The sequence below is a fragment of the Schistocerca piceifrons genome, chromosome 2 (genome assembly GCF_021461385.2).
Source record: "Schistocerca piceifrons isolate TAMUIC-IGC-003096 chromosome 2, iqSchPice1.1, whole genome shotgun sequence".
NCBI classification, from domain to species: Eukaryota; Metazoa; Arthropoda; class Insecta; order Orthoptera; family Acrididae; genus Schistocerca; species Schistocerca piceifrons.
In genome coordinates this window covers 1,013,722,166-1,013,743,257 of record NC_060139.1, presented here as the reverse complement: position 1 = coordinate 1,013,743,257, position 21,092 = coordinate 1,013,722,166, and the positions used below count along the sequence as shown (strand labels likewise).

The 21,092-nt window shown below is 41.0% G+C and overlaps 1 protein-coding gene across 1 annotated transcript in view; it reads left to right on the top strand.

Moving 5' to 3' along the window:
- Positions 1 to 21,092, top strand: part of LOC124776070 (trypsin-1-like) — a 114,714-nt gene that overhangs the window by 71,902 nt on the left and 21,720 nt on the right. Inside the window, exon 8 of the mRNA XM_047250913.1 lies at positions 9,480 to 9,578. Coding sequence (XP_047106869.1) covers positions 9,480 to 9,578 — 99 coding nt within the window. The remainder of the gene's footprint in view (positions 1 to 9,479; positions 9,579 to 21,092) is intronic.

The following is a 21,092-nucleotide window of genomic DNA, read 5'->3' as shown; positions in this document are numbered from 1 at the left end:
GAAATAGCTTTACGTCAATGAAGAGCTGTTGTGCTTCCTTGACGCACATTAAGATAAAAGCTGAACTATCAATGAGACTGAAAACAGTTTAATGGATTCTCACTTACGTAATGTGTACTTGTGTTGCTTGTTCTGAAGACTGACGCGAGTTTTCGATACCAAATATGTGATATGATCAGCCACGGTAATAAGATTTAAGATAACGCTACAGTCCGGCTCAGAGATTGTCCCATTGTAACAGGCCATAGCTTACAGAAATACACCAGTGTGCTCTGAAGCAATGAACTTTTTTTAACCAATGGTGCCATACGAATAAAGGTTTCATTGACGTATTGTATTGGTTCCGGGTTGGGAGAAGGTTGCTGTCGATGGGCTATGTAAAGAAAATATTTAATAAAATCTCGGATATTGCAATAAATACTTAATTTTCATTGTAAGTTGAACATTATACTTTGCTTTTCACTATAGTGGATAAAGAACTCATAAATATTCACTGTTAATGAAATACCTGAAAAATAGAATCATGTGTCATCAGCCCAGTCAACGGACTTGTTTCCTTTATTCGTCAGTTTCCTTGAATGGGCTTTAGTGTAACCGCTGTTAAATGCTATACACGTCTAAATAAGTGTCTATATTTTATATTTCTTTATAAACCTTGAATGATTGGTTCTCCACGGCTTTCAGATATTTATTAAAAGACATCTTCTATACACCATGAGCTGCACTAGAAATGTTTTGCTTGTCTGAAATATTACCTATAACATAGCACACAGTTTGTCATGTATGTTAGTGCTGTCAAATTTTAGGGAGTGACAGTTCTTGATAATGTTTCTCTGAGGATGGGTTACTAACATGAAAAACCGTTTTGGCAAATTAAGCATGTTTAGTGCAGCTCATGGTGTATAGAGTACGTCTTTTAATGAATTCATATGTTTATTTTTAGGTGTTTTCTGTTCGAAACCAAGAAGGCTAAAATAAGAATGTCGCCTTCGGAGGTAACAAAAACTTAAAAAAAGAACTTTGATTGAGTATCAAAACACTTAAAAACTATTAGAATACAAAAAGTGAAAATCATTGCTTGAATTTTGTACATAGCGGAAAACTTAGGAGTAAGATTACACCAAATTTCCAGGTGGCTCATCCAAGGCAACTCACACTGAATCGGTTAACGACACCCAGCCTCCATCCGCAGCATGTAGCTTTATATTGTGAATATGACAAAGTAGTGTGAATCGTTCACACTTTCCAAAGTTGGCTGCAGAAATTTAATTACCCTTACATAGCACTACGAAGTCTCACTCGTCAATATTAGTCAGTTACAAGAACATGGTGCAAATCTTGGCTTTTTTCACTGTTGCTTTGTGTCTTCGTGCAATAAATCACCACTAAAATGGCGAATCTTTGGCAACATAGTATGCACTTAATGACCACTGGCACGCGTTTATTGTCAGTATCCACAGGGAAATCGAGCAGGCCCATCAATAGCAACCATAACCTTGGTGCAGTCACCAGTCGTACACACTTTGTGATATGATAACATTTCAATGGAAGACGGAAAATGTCATTTCACAGAGGAATGGCTACAATACCCGCTTATAATCATGTAAAATGGTAATCATATAGGTACCAGACGTCGTCTTGAGACACCGTAGGTTACTTGCGGCAGTGGTCGCAGTTGATGTTTCCATCAATGAAGATAGCACCACATTTGTGGAAAAAGGCACACGCATTTGCGAACGTGCACACACACACGCAGACATACGCTCACAAAGAGAGAGAGAGGGGAGAGGGGAGAGGGGAGAGAGAGAGAGAGAGAGAGAGAGAGAGAGCGAAAACATGGAGTAAATCAGTTTTTAATGCTTTTGATAAGTGTAACTATAGGCTTTGCTAGGATATATATTAAAACGATATACCAGATAGGAGTGCCTGACTGGTTACTGAAGTAAAAATGGATGAGACAACCATTCTACAAGTTGCCAGGTCCCCACTGGTATCTCCTGTTGCCCACATTCCGTTAAAAACAAGCATGCTGAAATGTATATGCCCCGACCGCCATAAGCTGTTGAACACCCTCACCTGAAAAGAGAACCATGTATCAAAAACCAATGTCCTTCACGAACGTGGGCTAGAGTCTCTTTACCCTTTTTACGTGAGTGCAAAAAAAATCTTAGTCTGGAGTTAGTTTCACAAATCACACATCGTTCTCCGTCACTTCCAGCCACTCTTCCACTCAGTGGCCTATGACGCTAGCTACACAAGAGGAACATATCTGACGGTGGACGACTCACTTTCCAACATGGCCCCTTTGCCTGATATGCCAGTTTCCTGACTTCCGTACCTTAGGACGTGACCTTTCCATGATTCTTTATCGGATTACATGAATGGTATTCCTTCTGTTTGGCTTTATCAAAGGTAAAGGTATCAGAGAGCCACTTCGGTCGTTCCGGTTGGTAATGGAAGCAATACTAAAGAAAAATCAACGCAAATTAATAGGATTTGTGGTCCTGGTAAAGCGTTCGACAGTGTCAAATGGTGAAAGACATTCGAAATTCGGAGGAAAATAGGGATTAACTATAGACAGAGACGGGTAATATACAATATGCACAGGAGCGAAGAGGAAATAATAAGAGTGGAAGACCAACAACGAAGTGCTCTGATTAAAAAGGGTATAAGACAGGGACGTAGTCTTTCACCCATACTGTTGAATCTGTACATCGAAGTAGCAATGAGAGAAATAAAAGAAAGTTTCGTGAGTTGAATTAAAATTCAAGTTGTAAGGTTATCAATGGTACGATTCGCTGATGACATTGCTACGCTCAGTGAACGTGAAGAAGACTAGCACGATCTGCTGAATGGTATGAACAGTCTAATGAGTACAGAATCTGGACTGAGAGTAAATCGAAGAAAGGCGAAAGTAATGAGAAGTAGCAGAAATGAGAAGAGCGAGAAACTTAAGATCAGGATTGATGATCACGGAGTAGGTGAAGTTACGGAAAACTAATACCTAGGCAGCAAAATTACCAACGGCGGCAGGAGCATGGAGCACATCAAAAGCGGACCAGCACTGCCAAAAAGCGCAATCAAGAAAACTGCTGCTTTCAAACATAGGACTTTGGGGCAGAAATTTCTGAGAATGTACATTAGGTCACGGCATTGTATGGCAATGAAGCATAGACTGTGGAAAAATTGGATCAGAAGAGAATCGAAGCACTGATACGTGGTACTAGAAATGAATGATGAAAATTAGCTGGCTGATAAGGTAAGGAATGAGGAGGTTCTGCGCGGAATCGGAGAGGAAAGGAATATATGGGAAACACTGACGAGAAGAAGGGACAGGATGGTAGGACATCTGTTTGACATCTAGGAACAGCTTCCATGGTACTAGAGAGAGGCCAAAAACTATAGAGAAAGATAGAGACTTGTACATTCAGCAAATAACTGAGGATGTATGTTGCAAGTGCTACTCTGAGATGAAGAGGTTGGCACAGGAGAGAAATTCGTAGGGCGTGCCGTATCAAATCAATCAGAATTGTCAATAATATACAGAGTTCACTCGACAAGACGTCAGTATCTAAAGACAGGAAAGTTGCACAGATTTCACCAGTACAAAAGAAAGGAAGTAGATGTAACTCGCTGAATTACAAACCCGTATCATTCACATCGATTGTCAGTAGGCTTTTGGAAAACACGTTGCATTGCGACATTGTGGTCCACCTCCTTAACTGGGTGCTCAAGGCGTCTGAATGCCATGCAGCGTGGTCGGGTTCGTTTCCAGGCTGGGTCAGAGGATTTCTTCGCTAGGCGACGGGGCGTTGTGTTGCCCACATTATCATTTCATCATCTGCGAGACGGAAGTCGCCCAATGTGGCATCAATTGAAAAGACTGGCAACTCGATGACCGAACTTTCAGTGGTGGGGACTCCTGGCCGTGAACACAATACGAGATCATTCCATCTAACTTATGAAATACTTGAAGTATACGGCCTAACGAATCTTAACCAGCAGGCATGTCAAAAGTATCGCTCTTATGAACACAAATGGATCTTTATCCATACGAAGCAATGAGGGGCTCTCAAGTTGATTCCATTTTTTATATTTTCCCCGAAGGCGTTTGGTATGGTTCTCCGCAAGCGCTTCCAAATAAAACTGCGTGCCCATGGATGAGCCTCTCGACTGTGCGATGGATTCTTGATTTCCTGTCAGAAAGGTCACAATTCGTAGTCGAGAGAAACAGGTGTGATATCTAGGGTTCCTCAAGGAGCTATCATAGACCCTATATAGATATAAATCTATATAAATGATTAGGAAACAGTCTGAGAAGCCACATTACATTATTTCCAGTGGACGCTGTCATTAAAGTTATCAGAACAAAAGAAAAAGAAAGGAAAGAAGTTCAGCATAATTTAGACAAGGTATCTGTATAATGCGAAGAGTGGTAAATGACAGTAAACGATACAAAATATGAGGTCTTCCATGTGAGTACATAATAATCACAAAATTTCAAAGGCTGTGAATTCAGTTATAGGTCTTGGGGTTACAATTACAAATTATCTAAATGGGAACCAACACATGAAAAATCTTGTAGAAAAGGCGATCACTGACGAGGTGCACCAGTTATTCAGTGAACCCTCTAAAAAGCACTTAAGTGTGCATTTCAGAGTAATCATGTGGATGTTGACACAGATTTATATTAAGGTCATTGTGGTAACTGGAATGTATAACACAATTCTTGTTTCGTTCGCTCTTCATCAGCCTTTCAGAATCACGTACAGTTCTGTGCTGCGCGCAGTGAGTTAATTTGGTTGACGAATCTTGAATTGTAATAAAATTGCGATACTGGAACTAAACATTACAACAGGTTGATTTATAAAACAACACTGGATGAACTTAGTTTTTTTATACAGAGACAAAACTAAAATTACACTAGGTCTGCTAAAGGTCTCGCACTTTGGACACATCCCAGAGTGCCTCAGTGCTTACAAACTGATAATAATGAGCCACTTATGCAGGCAATAAAGCTTAACGAAAATTTAACATGATGTTCCTTTCTTTAACTTCTGGGATACTTGAGGTTAGCGATTTAAAAGGACAAATTTCTCAAAGTAATTCTACTGTTTTCTGCTGCTTCTTCAGCCTCATGACATTTAGTTCTGGGTGGGGGGGGTGGGCTGGTAAAAAACACATAATTGCAAAAAAGACCACGAACGAAAATAGTGTATGGGGTTTATTATTATACATATTATGCCCTTTATGGCCAATTACTAAAGCTTTTAATTTCATATTGGAGAACTGTACTTCTCCATACATGAAAAAAGATTCAGGAAGAATTCGTTAACGTTATCGAAAGAGGAGCCACAACATGCTGTATTGCATACTGCCGTGACCTGGTAAGCATTAAAAAGTTGTCAATGAAGTCGAACTCAGCCACTGTCTTAGAAAAGATCGGAAGCGAACTTCGTATTGGGTAAACTGAAGACGATACAGATATTTGAAATTGTTCTGTGGTGTCGGAACCTAATCACATCGGGACGTGGCGTGTCAAACGCTCTGCCGTAATATGGAGAGTGTCCTCTTTTGGTCTGAAGAATACGTCATTACAGATGTAATAGAGCAGCTTCCACTTTTGCCCGAGACCTTCGTTATAAACGACAATTTCTTAGTGATACGATTTAAAGACTTTAAGAATTCCTGCCCCTATTTATAGCTCTAACAAACGAATATATAGTCCGTTGTAGCGTGTATTGCGCTTCATTAGAATCGTGCTATAGACTAATTTCGGTCGTGAACCATTATTAAGCACCTAAAATTAACCAGTGTGGAATAGTGTTACAAGTCTGCATAGAACGTCATGTATAAATAAAGTATTCCGCAACTCACATTAATGTAACCAGATTTCAGGGGAATAACATACTTAAATTTGATATTTCATGTGTTAAATATCGTGTTCATCACATTCTTTTATGTCACATGCGTCAAAACACTCCATCGTAACATAAAGTCCTGCAGTCTGATAACTAAAACAACAATTACGATGTTTCGACGATCTTTGACAACATCGTAACAGCTGTTTTAATTGTCAGACTGCAGCACTTTATGTGCGACGTCTGTTTTTACTATCAGATGAACACGATATTTAATACATAACATAGCAAATGTAAGTAATGCCATTACACTGTAAATCTAATTACGTTAATGTCACTTGCGGAATGCTTTATTTATACATGACGATCTATGCAGACGTGACGCTTTTCAACGTTCGTTTATTGCTCACGGCCGAAATCAGCTAATAGCACAACTTTAATAAAACACAATACACGCTACAACGGACAATGTATTCTTTTATAAGACCCTGTAGATTCCCACGCAAGCAAAATTTATAGCTCTCTTTGACCTGCTTGGATAGCATAATGCGCAGTGCGCTAGATGTCGGAACAGAGATACACTCCTGGCCACCTGAAACGCATACCCTGAAGGAAGCGTCCATAAGCATCTCAGCGCGGGCCCACATCACGGGCGCCAGCACTATATAAAAGGGGAACAGGAGTCCGGTGGACCTACTGGAGTTTTTCTTTCGTGCGGTTGTCTGGCGTAAGCAGCTTGAGTGTGCGTCGTTGAAGACAAGAGCATGTTTCGAGAACGTTTTGGAGTTCGACCGAGGAGCAACAGTAGCCTATAGGGAATGTTTATTGTCCTTCAGAGAAATCGGTGATCATGTTGGAGGAAAGCAAGCAACTGTGATGGGGATATGTAATCACTGGGTGCAGGAGGGGATGACGGACCGAAGGGACCGATTGCATCCACCTCGTTGCACCACTACACTGATGTCAGGCATATTGTGCGCATGGCAGTTATGGATCACTTTGCTACATCACAACAAACTCGGTCTGTTGCGCAACAAGCAGTATCCGCGCTTGCCATTCGAGTCGTTTGCGCAAGGCGTCCATCGCTGAGTTTACCAATGAGTCAACGCCATAGGCGTTTGCACCGGCAATGGTGCGATGAACGACGGACAAGGACAACCGAATGGAAAGACATTGTTTTTACCGGTGAATCCCGATTCTGCCTGCACCACCATGATGGTCGGATTAGATCGCTGAGTTTACCAATGAGTCAACGCCATAGGCGTTTGCACCGGCAATGGTGCGATGAACGACGGACATGGACAACCGAATGGAAAGACATTGTTTTTACCGGTGAATCCCGATTCTGCCTGCACCACCATGATGGTCGGATTAGAGTCTGGCGACACTGTGGTGAGAGACTGTTGAACTGTGGCCTTATTCATCGCCATACCGATCCTGTAGCCAGTATTATGGTTTGGGGTAGTACAGATTCCACTCCCGCACCCCTCTAGTACGAACTGCCGGCACACTAGCCAGCCGGGGTTACATCTCTGAGCCCGCATCTCGTGGTCGTGCGGTAGCGTTCTCGCTTCCCACGCCCGGGTTCCCGGGTTCGATTCCCAGCGGGGTCAGGGATTTTATCTGCCTCGTGATGGCTGGCTGTTGTGTGCTGTCCGTAGGTTAGTTAGGTTTAAGTAGTTCTAAGTTCTAGGGGACTGATGACCATCGATGTTAAGTCCCATAGCGCTCAGAGCCATTTCTTACATCTCTGAAGTGTTGGGGCCTGTTGTTTACATCTCTGACGTTTTGGAGCCTCCCATAACTTCGGAGCGTGCCGACGGCCACTTTGCAACTGGACAGCGCGCGATAACTCGTGGTACGCAATGTTCAAGGCTTTTTTGTCGCTCATACGATTGCACTGATGCCATGGCCTCCCTGTTCTCCCCTCTCACCTATCGAAAACGTCTGGTCGGTAATTGTTGCTACACCAGATCAACTTTGGTAATATGTGGAAGCAGCATGGACTACTATAACCGAACAACACATCGAGGGCCTATCTGATTCAATACCGAGGCGTATAGCAGCGGTTATAAACAGCAATGGCGACAAAACTCAATATTGATGCCATCATTTTCCTCACTTCACACGAGGCTGTATTTTCAACCATGTGATGTTTGTTCCCATATCAATTTGGCTGTGATGTCTCTGATCCATCTTGGTGCTGTATGTTGGATGGACAGCAGTGTATGGGCCGGATTCGGATCTATTTCTTGCGGCGGATTAACGACCGTGGATCGTTACACCTGAAGCCTAAGTGTGGCTTGTAGGAGGTTTCGCAGGCTCGTTTTTGTACGTATTGGACTATTCCCTAAATTCCACTTCAGACGATTTCATACACAAGCAGTTAAAGTAGGATAATACACAGAACCGAATTTATACGGTCAAAGCCACCCGACTTCCCTCAGGTGGCCGTTACGAGTGTGACGTCACACACCATAAACTTAAAGTAACAAAATAAAATTTATCAAATGCTGATCAGGCGGGCCCCGTACTAGACGGGATAAACGCTATGGAAAAGAAGAATGATTTATGTCTCCCCTTAACAATACGAAAGCATTTGGACTCGCGATCCAAAACGTGGAAACTTTCTGTGGAGATGATCTGCATTCAAATGTCTATAAAACAACGCATCTGTCTCAGAGTGCGAAGCAGCACTCTTTTTCCTTTCAAGGAACTTGTTTAGAAGAGAGATCTTTTGTCAGAAAGTGTTTCAAACCCTCGAACACGAAGAGATTTCGTTTATGTACAGTAGTTGCTAAGTTTTTTTGTTTTCCTCTTTATTTAGGTCAAGTGTAAATCACTCGTATTTTACTCCTTAGAATGTTAACAATTTCATGTCAAGTTTCAATGCCGTCTCTTTACTCCTGTCTCAAATACCATAAATATTCAGCGAAATTCCTTAAATGTACTCCCAGTTGTCAAACAAGTATAATTCTCTATCAATTTAAAAATGGCTCTGAGCGCTATGGGACTTAACATCTGAGACCATCAGTCCCCTAGATTTAGAACTACTTGAACCTAACTAACCTAAGGACAGCACACACATCAATGCCCGAGGCAGGATTTGAACCTGCGACAGTAGCAGCAGCGCGGTTCCGGACTGAAGCACCTAGAACCGCTCGGCCACAACGGGCGGCTCCATCATTTCATGCAGTAATGCCAAACGTTTTCTCAGGCTGACTGATAGTGTCTCAAAACGAACACCTGAGTATGTCGTAACCTCCCGAAAGTAATACTGATAGGGTATTATTCTTTCGTCAATGGCTGTGAGAAGAGATCGTTAATGACAACTGACGTCAACCATGAACTGCGTCTGATGAGTATTAAAAAAGGAGAGATAACCATTTTCACTATCTGGCTACTTGCGTGTCTGGTGAGCAGGAGGGAATATACATATAAAAAGCACTGCGTCGATCCGTATCAGGGTTGAAGGATTTCAGAATGCTGCGACAAACACTCCTAACTTTGGTTCTGGCGACGTGCGTACTGGGTGCGTAGACAGGAGAGCGGTTGTAGTCAGTTTCTCATATCAGCAGGACTGAGCACGGTGTCACACGTTTGTTATTCTGCCCACAGGAGCGACGCTACCCATACGGCGTTTACCGCACACAGGACCAACCCGCGGCTGGGCAGTCGCTAAGGGACGCATCTTCGGAGGACATGACGCCACTAAGGGTGAGCTCCACTATATAATTCTACACTACAAGACGGCAACGCTTCCACCTCAAAACATTGTGATTTTCCCATGAGGCGTAGTGCTGTGATTGAAATATTTAATCGTAGGGATTTATGTTATGGAAAAACATACAAGCTTCTCAAGAAGTATACAGGGTGGTCTATTGATAGTAACCGTGCCAATTATATCATGAAATAAGCATCAAACGAAAAAACTACAAAGAACGAAACTCGTCTAGCTTGAAGGGGAAAACCAGATGGCGCTGTTGTTGGCCCGCTAGATGACGCTGCCATACGTCAAACGGATATCAACTGCGTTTTTTAAATGGGAACCCCCATTTTTTATTACATATTCGCCTAGTACATAAAGAAATATGAATGTTTCAGTTGGACCACTTTTTTCACTTTGTGATACATGGCGCTGTAATAGTCACAAATGTATAAGTACGTGCTATCACTTAACATTCCGCCAGTGCGGACGGTATTTGCTTCGTGATACATTACCCGTGTTAAAATGGACCGTTTACCAATTGCGGAAAAGGTCGAAATCATGTTGATTTATGGCCATTGTGAGCAAAATGCCCAACCGGCGTGTGATATGTATGGTGCTCGGTATCCTGGACGACATCATCCAAGTGTCCGGACCGTACGCCGGATAGTTACGTTATTTAACGAAACAGGAAGTGTTCAGCCACATGTGAAACGTCACCCACGACCTGCAAACAAATGATTATGCCCAAGTAGGTGTTTTAGCTTCAGTCGCGGCTAATCTGCACGTCAGTAGCAGACAAATTGCACGATAATCGGGAATCTCAAAAACGTCAGTGTTGAGAATGCTACATCAACATCGATTGCACCTGCACCATATTTCTATGCACTAGGAATTGCATGGCGACGACTTTGAACGTCTTGTACAGTTCTGCCATTGGGCACAAGAGAAATTACGGGACGATGACAGATTTTTTTTCACGCGTGCTATTTAGCGACGAAGCGTCATTCACCAACAGCGGCAACGTAAGCCGGCATAATATGCACTATTGGGCAACTGAAAATCCACGATGGCTTCGACAAGTGGAACATCAGCGACCTTGGCGGGTTAATGTATGGTGCGGCATAATGGGAGGAAGGGTAACTGTCCCCATTTTATCGATGGCAATCTAAATGATGCAATGTATGCTGATTTCCTACGTAATGTTCTACCGATGTTATTACAAGATGTTTCACTGCATGACAGAATGGCGATGTACTTCCTACATGATGGATGTCCGGCACACAGCTCGCGTGCGGTTGAAGCGGTATTGAAGAGCATATTTCATGACAGGTGGATTGGTCGTCGACTCACCATTCCATGGCCCGCACGTTCACCGGATCTGACGTCCGCGGATTTCTTTCTATGGGGAAAGTTGATGGATATTTGCTATCGTGATCCATCGACACCGCCTGACAACATGCGTCAGCGCATTGTCAATGCATGTGCGAACATTACGGAAGGCAACCTACTCGCTGTTGAGAGGATTGTCGTTACACGTATTGCCGAATGCATTGAGGTTGACGGACTTCATTTTGAGCATTTATTGCATTAATGTGGTATTTACAGGTAATCACGCTGTAACAGCATGCGTTCTCAGAAATGATAAGTTCACAAAGGTACATGTATCACATTCGAACAACGGAAATATAATGTTCAAACGTACCTACGTTCTGTATTTTATTTTAAAAAACTTACCTGTTGCCAATTGTTCGTCTAGAATTGTGAGCCATATGTTTGTGACTATTACAGCGCCATCTACCACAAAGTGAAAATAGTGGTCCAACTAAAACATTCATATTTCTTTATATACCACACGAATATTAAATAAAAAATGGGAGTTCCTATTTAAAAATAACGCAGTTGATATCCGTTTGTCCTATGGCAGCTCCATCTAGCGGACCAACCATAGCGCCATCAGGTTTCCCCCTTCAAGCTAGACTTTCGTTCTTTGTAGTTTTTTTCGTTTGACGTTGTAGCAATCATCAACCATAACAGACAGTAAGACAACAATCAGCCCTTGCTATACATGTAACAGCCGGCCGAAGTGGCCGTGCGGTTAAAGGCGCTGCAGCCTGGAACCGCAAGACCGCCACGGTCGCAGGTTCTAATCCTGCCTCGGGCATGGATGTTTGTGATGTCCTTAGGTTAGTTAGGTTTAACTAGTTCTAAGTTCTAGGGGACTAATGACCTCAGCAGTTGAGTCCCATAGTGCTCAGAGCCATTTTTTTATACATGTAACATTTCTGACAGCGTGAATTTACTACGTAAAATTGAAAAGGGCCAACTAATGATCATTTTGGAAGGTATTGCAATCTATTTCGGTTCAGAACAGCACTGGTACCAAATTTTGAAAGTGCATAAAGAATTGAAATGTAAGGAGTTAATGGAAAATTTTTGCGAACATTTCATTGAAGAAATAACAACCTTCTGGTAACGTACTACCGCCCTCCATTGCCCCCCTCCTCTTTCCTTTGTACACTTCCACTAATTTTTTTTTAAATTCCTGTTAAAACTATTCATTGACTGTCCTCATGGTAATCCTTAAATGTTTCATATGATTTCAGATACATTTATGAAATAGTTAGCATGAAGTAAATACATTTTTGGTAAACACTACTGTATATAAGAGACTCCTGGTGTCGTCTTTCTTTTAATATTTGATTTTTATGAAATACTTTTATTTGATGTATTTTTAACAACTTAATTTTAATACTGTTTATAAAAAGAATTATTACGGTTGGATTTGAGGAAGTGCTAGAATTAATTTTTCGCATTGTAACAAATTCTGTGTAGGACAAACTACATGGAAGTTAAATACCAGGTCTAAGGAGCATACTCACCAAATAAACGAGCCAGTACTTGTTATGCGTAAAACGATTTTGCTATGATATAATGATTTTTGGTACGTTCCTTCCTATACCTTTCTTAATGCCTCCACGATTTGTACCCGTTTCTCCTTCCTATCCTATCAGTTTCTTCTGTGTCCCTGTCACCCATCATAGCATCGGCGTCTCCCCCATTCTTTATCCATTACAGGTTTGCTTTTGAACTTAGCTGCATTTACTGTGGGCTAGCATAGTTTATATAAGCATATTGATCTGATAGTAAGCCAAGTCCCTCTTTTCCTTCGATCCCTACCTTCCTATAGACAACCCAGTCCACTTCTAATAATTTCTGGTTAATGTAATGAGCTGACAATCATCTTTTTAGTACATAAATGTTATAATCAATTTCAGAGGTGCTCCTGGAATAATTAGTTATGCAGTTTTTGGCAGGTGTATAAAAGTACAGATTATAAGACAGCACTCTATATATACGATATCTGCTTCTTTTTCTAAAATAATTATTTCTTTACGTTTGCATTTGTTGCAACTGTGATGACATACTTTTATAATTATGGATTTAGTACTGCATGTTAACGAATCTTATTATAAGCACAGCGTATTGTAGTACACTATCATGTATCCCTCCTTTCTCTTAACCAGTTAGCTAAGTAAGTATGTTCAATGTCAAAGTTGATTGTACCTTTACTGTCTGTTATTGTTTCTACAACTCTTTAAAAAAAGGAATTGTTTGGCTTAACGCTGCAGTATGTTTGCAACCTGTTGTTATTTATTGTATTATTGCTTTCTTGACCCACTGCCCTCACCGTAGATCAAAAATGAGCAATTAATGATCTTATATGATAACAAATTAATAGGAGCCTCCAAAGAAGAGCGGCGCGTTTCGTCACACGGTTATTTGGTAAGCGTGATAGCGTTACGGAGATGTTTGGCAAACTCAGGTGGCTGACTCTGCAAGAGAGGTGCTCTGTATCGCGGTGTAGCTTGCTGTCCAGGATTCGAGAGGGTGCGTTTCTGGATGAGGTATCGAATATATTGCTTCCCCCTACTTATACCTCCCGAGGAGATCATGAATGTAAAATTAGAGAGATTCGAGCGCGCACGGAGGCTTTCCGGCAATCGTTCCTCCCGCGAACCATAAGCGGCTGGAACAGGAAAGGGAGGTAATAACAGTGGCACGTAAAGTGCCCTCCGCCACACACTGTTGGGTGGCTTGCGGAGTATAAATGCAGATGTAGATATGTTACTTATATGTGTCTTCTTCTCCATTACACTTCCTCCACCTCGTCTTTCGCCCAATCCCCTGCAGCACGCATACCCTTATGTTTTAAAACATTTCATGTTCCTTGGTAAGCTTATCTTTCTTTGCATAACGTATATTCCTAACGATTAGACATTTCAGTCACAGCACATCGCTCTCTCCCCTTTCCCATGTCTGTATTTCATAGTGTATCTAATTTTTCTGTAAATAAATGTCCAATTTATATTGTAACATTTACATACAATTTCTGTCCTTCTGATATTCACGTTTTATTTATGTGACAGAACTTCATAAGTTATTATATGATGCTTTATTGTTCATTTTTTTAACATCTGCTTATGTACAGCATCCCTTAATAAGTTGCCTATTCTGACAATGTTAACGTAACACGTATTCCGATAGCTACGCGACTACTTACATTATGGAAAGATCGATGTGATAGAAAATCCTTTCATCATATGAACGATTGTTATGATTACACTGTTTAAGACCTTATTGTTTACATGTGCATTTGATTGATATGATAAAAAAACACTGGATCCCTCAAATTCACTTATTTATTATACATAACCTTAATGAAGGTTAATTCGTTTTTTCTTATTTACTTTTTATTAATCTGGCATTGCATGTTTTGTGAAACTTTCCTTTAGTACACATGTCACTTCACTGAATGTATTTTTTTGATTATGCTTTGCTGATATCATTTGTTATGTACATTTTTCGTTAAGCCACTTTAATGTTTACATCGTTGTTAAATCGATGCACTCCAAAATACTCCAAAGATTTCACTTGCGTCTGTGATATGTATACATGTTTCGTTTACAGACACTCTCTTACCATCTTTATCCAAGGTTCATAGCAATTTGCCTTTGGACTTTTCCTTTTTCTTATTGCGACTCCATTAGAATTTTATTTAGTCTGAAATGTATGAGCGTCTTGTGTGCGTCTCCTACATACCTGTGTCTTTTGGAGATTGTTTATTGCAACATAAGCTATGTTTTTCTACCTACTTGGAAGTTGTTCACTTGAAATGTGATACTGACAAGCTTGTTAGGCTTTGTAAGTAATTTCTAAGCTATTTAACGCCAAACTTGTTATTTTGTCAGCATATTGTGAGCTGTGCACTTTAAGGGCTTAGTTTGTTCGGTAGGTTTCGGCTTGATAATGGTCTGTTAAGCGTAACCGGTATCATTGGGCATAAAAGTAAACAGCTAATGTTAATCCACAATGAAGTTTCACAATTATTTGATAGCTGTACAGCCCCACCTCATCACAGATCTAAACAAATAGTTTAAATGTAAACTGTGCACACACATCTTCAACTTTTACAACTAGGAAGCGACCACAAATAAACAGTTAATAATAAAATTAGGCCTGCTCAATCAAAGTTTCTCTTTGAGCTCTTTCAAAAGGTGTTGTTAGAATTTACATAAGTAGTGCTGCATTTATGTGACATACTTCTTTATTACAAGCCAAGTGAACATTTAGTCAGTTAATCAACAAAACAATTCAAACGCTTTACTGATAAATTGGGTTCAAAATAAATGGTTCAAATTGCTCCGAGCACTATGGGACTTAACTTCTGAGGTCATCAGTCCCCTAGAACTTAGAACTACTTAAACCTAATTAACCTAAGGACATCACACACATCCATGCCCGAGGCAGGATTCGAACCAGCGACCGTAGCAGTCGCGCGATTCTAGACCGTAGCGCCTAGAACCGCTCGGTCACCCCGGCCGGCGATAAATTGGGAATGGTTCAAGGTACAACATACTACGTTAATTATAAATGTATATGTGGAGGAGACTTAGTTCTGACGCAAGTGCCTAATTTGCAATCACCAGATCGTTATACAATTCTGTACAGTAGATAGCATTATGTGGCCTCAGTTATCGTCTAAGACCCATACTGTAAATATTACTCAGAGGATTTACGCTATTAAAGGGTTTAAGTAATATCGTTCACCTACTATGATGACGCAACTTCCGCAATTGATAAGGCACAATTATTCATAAAATGGCAATACACGGTCCTCAGTGTCGTGATCACCATAACGGACTCTGGTATTTGATGTGATATTTCTGTGATTTCTTGCGTAATTTCGTAGTATCCTGCAGTATCCATTGCTCGCCGTATCCATTTTACAAGCACCTCTTTGCCGGCAGACTAAACCACCGTCGCTCCACCTCTAGCATTGCAGGAATTTCATCCGACTTGTCCTTATCTGCTCGGCCGCTTGACCAGTCCCTAGCGTCTACCTTACGTGTTACGAGACTCAGGCCGCTGATAGCTTGCAAAAGGCGACGTTACTCTACAACACAACTAATCCTTATTCCAGATAAACGACGTAGTGATAGTAGCTGACGAATGGCTACAAAAATTAACCATTTTACATTACTTATTTTCACTTGAACAATCTTACACTCTGTAGAAGTGTATCATTGGTCTGAATGCCCAATGAAATATCAGGTTTTTGTTTTATGAAATGAACACTGCTACATGTCACTGTAAGTACATTATCTGTGATGGGATAAACACATAATGTAGTAACAGAATTTGTCCTGTACGAAAGAGAGAAATCCATTTTGTGCTTTCCTAGAGTGTTGCAACTGCAGGTATAGATTTTTTTATCTGAAACAGAGTTTCCAAAATTCATTTAAATCGTGTACTGTCAGTTATGAAACTTCATTTTTTGTCACCGTGGATTGTTTTATGAAGACGAAGATTATTACTATTGTTCAGTCATTCAACTCACAAAGTGGCTTGTAACACCTGGTGAACAGCCGTTTTATTCAGTTACAGCGTCTCAATAGCGGTACGAATAACTTCCCTTTTTTTCTTCGTGTTTCACTTCTACTGCACGGCATAGTCTCAGGTGTTAATAACTGTGGACGGTTAGGCAACTTTTTAAAAATTTCTGTTCATACACAGGGTTTGATGGGTATACGTACAGACATTTGTACTGCTGACTGAGCGCACAGTACTGAACAACATTATATCACTACTGACGTCATTTGCAGACTAATAATTATAGCTATTGCAAGTCGTATGTTTTTAGGTTGGTTAGTGACTGCAAGTACATGCTGTAACAGCAAACCATAAAGCTTATTTTCCTCTGGACAGCCGGTCAGATGTTGAAGCGTGGATGTGTGGACGCAAAACAGTAAGTCTAAAGCGACAAGTGTAGTCCAGTTAGTGATGCGGTTAATAACCATGCAGAAAACTTCAGTTCCTAAGCTTTGTGACATGTTTGTGGGAAGACTGGCCAACGTAGAGAAAAAACAACCAACACTCTGATGCCTGTGCATATTGCTGTACGACGTATAAAAAGTATCTCAATTTGCACTTATAACACCGTGCATCTGATATATAACTGAAGATTATTTTAGTGTATTATATCTTTTTTATTTTTATCAACTTAGCGTTTGTTATTTTGCTTCTAGAGGTAGAGCAGTATAGTCTTGGAGGGAGAATTTGAATAAGTCGCTTTATAACAATAAATGGTTCAAATGGCTCTGAGTACTATGGGACTTAACATCTGAGGTCATCAGTCCCCTAGAACTTAGAGCTACTTAAACCTAACTAACCTAAGGACATCACATACATCCATGCCTGAGGCAGGATTCGAACCAGCGACCGTAGCGGTCGCGCAGTTCCAGATTGAAGCGCCTAGAACCGCTCGGCCACTCCGGCCGGCCGGGCTTTATAACATTAATCTGTTTCATCGCATCACTATTGTGGTGCTCTTCATTAAACTCTGTAACTATTTCCTTGCTTAAAATACTTTTATTATCAGTTGTAGATTTCCATGTCTCTTAGTATGGACCATGTGTATATATTCTGAGATGCACAATATGGTCCTCACTACCTTACCGTAGGGTCAAAGTCGACGATTTCCTCTGAAGGACGTTTATGTATTTATGCTCTTATGTGGATAATTGCCTTCTAATTTGGAGCAAATTTTGATCATTGCAAGGTTCTCATTGATAAAGAAGTCGTTCCTTAGCTCTAAAAATATCGGGCAGAATTGCACTGTGATAACCAACTGTCGTAATCAGGATTCGAGGAGCAGATCATTTTTTTATGGTAGTCCATTGCCGCTTATGAAGTGGAACACAGAAGTGCCAGATAACAGTGAAGGAAAGGAAAGGTAAAGGTCTATGGACACTGTTGCTCTTGTGTCGTAGGCCAGTTTCCGTACATCGCTTCCCTGCAACTGGTGCGGGACGGTGTTCGCTTCCACAACTGTGGTGGTTCCATCATCACCACAACGGCCATCCTGTCAGCCGCCCACTGCGTGTTTTCATCGGGGTACTACTACGTAAGTACATACATCAAGTAAGTTGCGGAACCCTGCGTCAACTAGGAATTGTGATCAATGTAGCTGCCTCTCAGCTCTATAGCTTGTAGTTACACATGGCGACAGGGTGTGCACCACAGGTTAACGGTTAAAGAGTAGCTGTCATCTCACTACCCAATACACAAGATTCGAGAGAGATGTCGTTTCCTGTAGGCGGTAATAGTCACGATGAAGTGGGGGGATAGATATCTGCATATAAAAAGGAATTTACTTCAACTGATATTAAAATATTTATCCGTCCTACGCACTCCCTCATAACTTCACCAGTTATAACTAAGATGAGTAATTTTACTTATCCAAATACACCACGCCCTTATAAAAGTACTGTTTCGAAACCAATACAGTTCTGGTTGGACATGTAGTTGGAGTGAGCCTTCCTCGAAACGAAACTGCTATTAAAATACCATAGTTCCCATTTTTTAGTTGCGCCTTATATTGTCCCAGTTCTCCACACTGTCTGGAAAAAGGGTCGAGTTAGACATTTATATATATATTCACTTCCATCTGTTGGTTTTCCTTTCTATAAACGTCTTCATCTGTCCGTCCTAATAAAACTGGTTTCCACAGTACATAAAACAACAAGATAATGAACTGGACTAAAATTTAGTTTTTATGACTGTTCTGTTTGTTGACTGTAGGCAATTCAATTTGAAAAACGGATTGCAGGTAGGCAGCACTTATGTTGTTTGTTGCAGTAAAAATGTTACAGAATTATACTCATCTTGAAATTGTTGTTGTAGTTGACATCTTTATGAACAAAATATCTTTCCTGATGGCGGTGATGCGTTGTAATGCTTTCACTAAACAATAATGTCAATAATGACGTTTTGGACCCTTTCCAAGTAGTGTGACTGGTAAAATTTGTAATATTCTTAAACGATACACCTTTTAAAATCAACTCTTCATTTATTTCACACTGATCGAAATTGGAACAGTTCTTGGGTGAAACAGTGTGTAATACCGTCGAATTTTCAATTAATAATTTTTGAGAGTTACAATGCAGACAAGTTAGTGACTTGAGTCGCCGAGTCCGTTCCTCACGAATGCTTCACTCAGACTCTCTTTCAACTGATTTTTCATAATTTACGACGGCAAGAAACAGCATATATTTCAAGAGAACGAAGAATTTCATAGTTGTCAATGCAGACAAAATGCGATAACTTTTATGTACAAAATACTTTCGAAATACAAATATGGCTTGTAAATAATTAGTGATTTCTTAATCATAAAGACGATTTCTATAAGACATTTTTAATACTTTGTGTTTCGTCAAAAATGCGTTTTTTTCGCCGATAACTGGGTCAAATGGTTCAAATGGCTCTGAGCACTATGGGACTCAACTGCTGAGGTCATTAGTCCCCTAGAACTTAGAACTAGTTAAACCTAACTAACCTAAGGACATCACACACATCCATGCCCGAGGCAGGATTCGAACCTGCGACCGTAGCGGTCTCGCGGCTCCAGACTGCAGTGCCAGAACCGCGCGGCCACTTCGGCCGGCCCGATAACTGGGAAAAGTAACAAATGTGATTTCATATGACAATTCACGTTTCCAGAGATAGAGTGTAAATGTAAAGGAACGGAGTTTCAACGTATAATGGAGAGAAATACAGTACGATAAGTGAAATTTCAGTTGATATAATATCATGATACACTGACAGAAAACAAATCGCAACACCAAAAAGAAGTTATGTGACATAAACGGAATTTGGTAGCCGTGTTTCTACATCTAAAAGATGCTGTCTATTCAACTTCATGACAGTCGTATAAGAGTGGTACTATTAGTGCCACTGTGCGGATGCAAATCGGGTTTGCTTTAAATACACGCTGTAACGATCTTGAGCCTGTCTCTAAGATTGAACGTGGTCAGTTGATATTTGTCAAAAATGCATTTAAGGCGACAAAGATGACTTTATCAACATCTCAGTGAGTTTAAACTAGATCCTGCTGTATGACTACGAAAGCTGGATGCTCCTTCTGCTATACTGCAGGAAAATCTGGCCTGAATGTAGCCACTGTACGTGATTGCTAACACCGGTGTTCAGGACAATCAAGCTGGTCTACAATCCAGACCAGATGACTTGCCTTTATTAAGTGATTTAAGCTGCTTCGCTACACTGAAGATATCCGAATTTACTAATATTGGCAGGAGTTCTTCATTAGAATTCTGGAATACTTACTGCGTATTCGTTGGTGAAGGAATATCAGAAAACTTTATTTACATTACCGGCATTAACATTGCTACACCAAGAAGAAATGCAGATGATAAACGGCTATTCATTGGACAAATATATTATACTAGAACTGACGCAGTTTGGGTGCATAGATCCTGAGAAATCAGTACCCAGAACAATCACCTCTGATCGTAATAACGGCCTCGATACGCCTGGGCATTGAGTCAAACAGAGCTTGGAAGGCGTGAACAAGTACAGCTGCCCATGCAGCTTCAACACGATACCACAGTTCATCAAGAGTAGTGACTGGCGTATTGTGACGAGCCAGTTGCTCGGCCACCATTGACCAGAGGTTTCAGTTGGTGAGAGATCTGGAAAATGTGCTGGTCAGGGCATCAGGCGAACATTTTCTGTATCCAGGAAGGTCCGTACAGGACCTGCAACATGCGGTCATGCATTTTCCTGCTGAAATGTAGTGTTTCACAGGGATCGAATGAAGGTTGAAATGGTTCAAATGGCTCTGAGCACTATGGGACTCGACATCTGAGGTCATCAGTCCCCTAGAACTTAGGACTACTTAAACCTAACTAACCTAAGGACATCACACACATACATGCCCGAGGCAGGATTCGAACCTGCGACCGTAGCGATCGCGCGCTTCCAGACTGAAGCGCCTAGAACAGCTCGGCTGCACTGGCCGGCTTCGAATGAAGGGTAGAGCCATGTGTCGTAACACATCTGAAATGTAACGTCCAGGGTTCAAAGTGCCGTCAATGCGAACAAGAGGTGACCGAGACGTGTAACGAGTGGCACCCCATACCATCACGCCGGGTGATCCGCCTGTA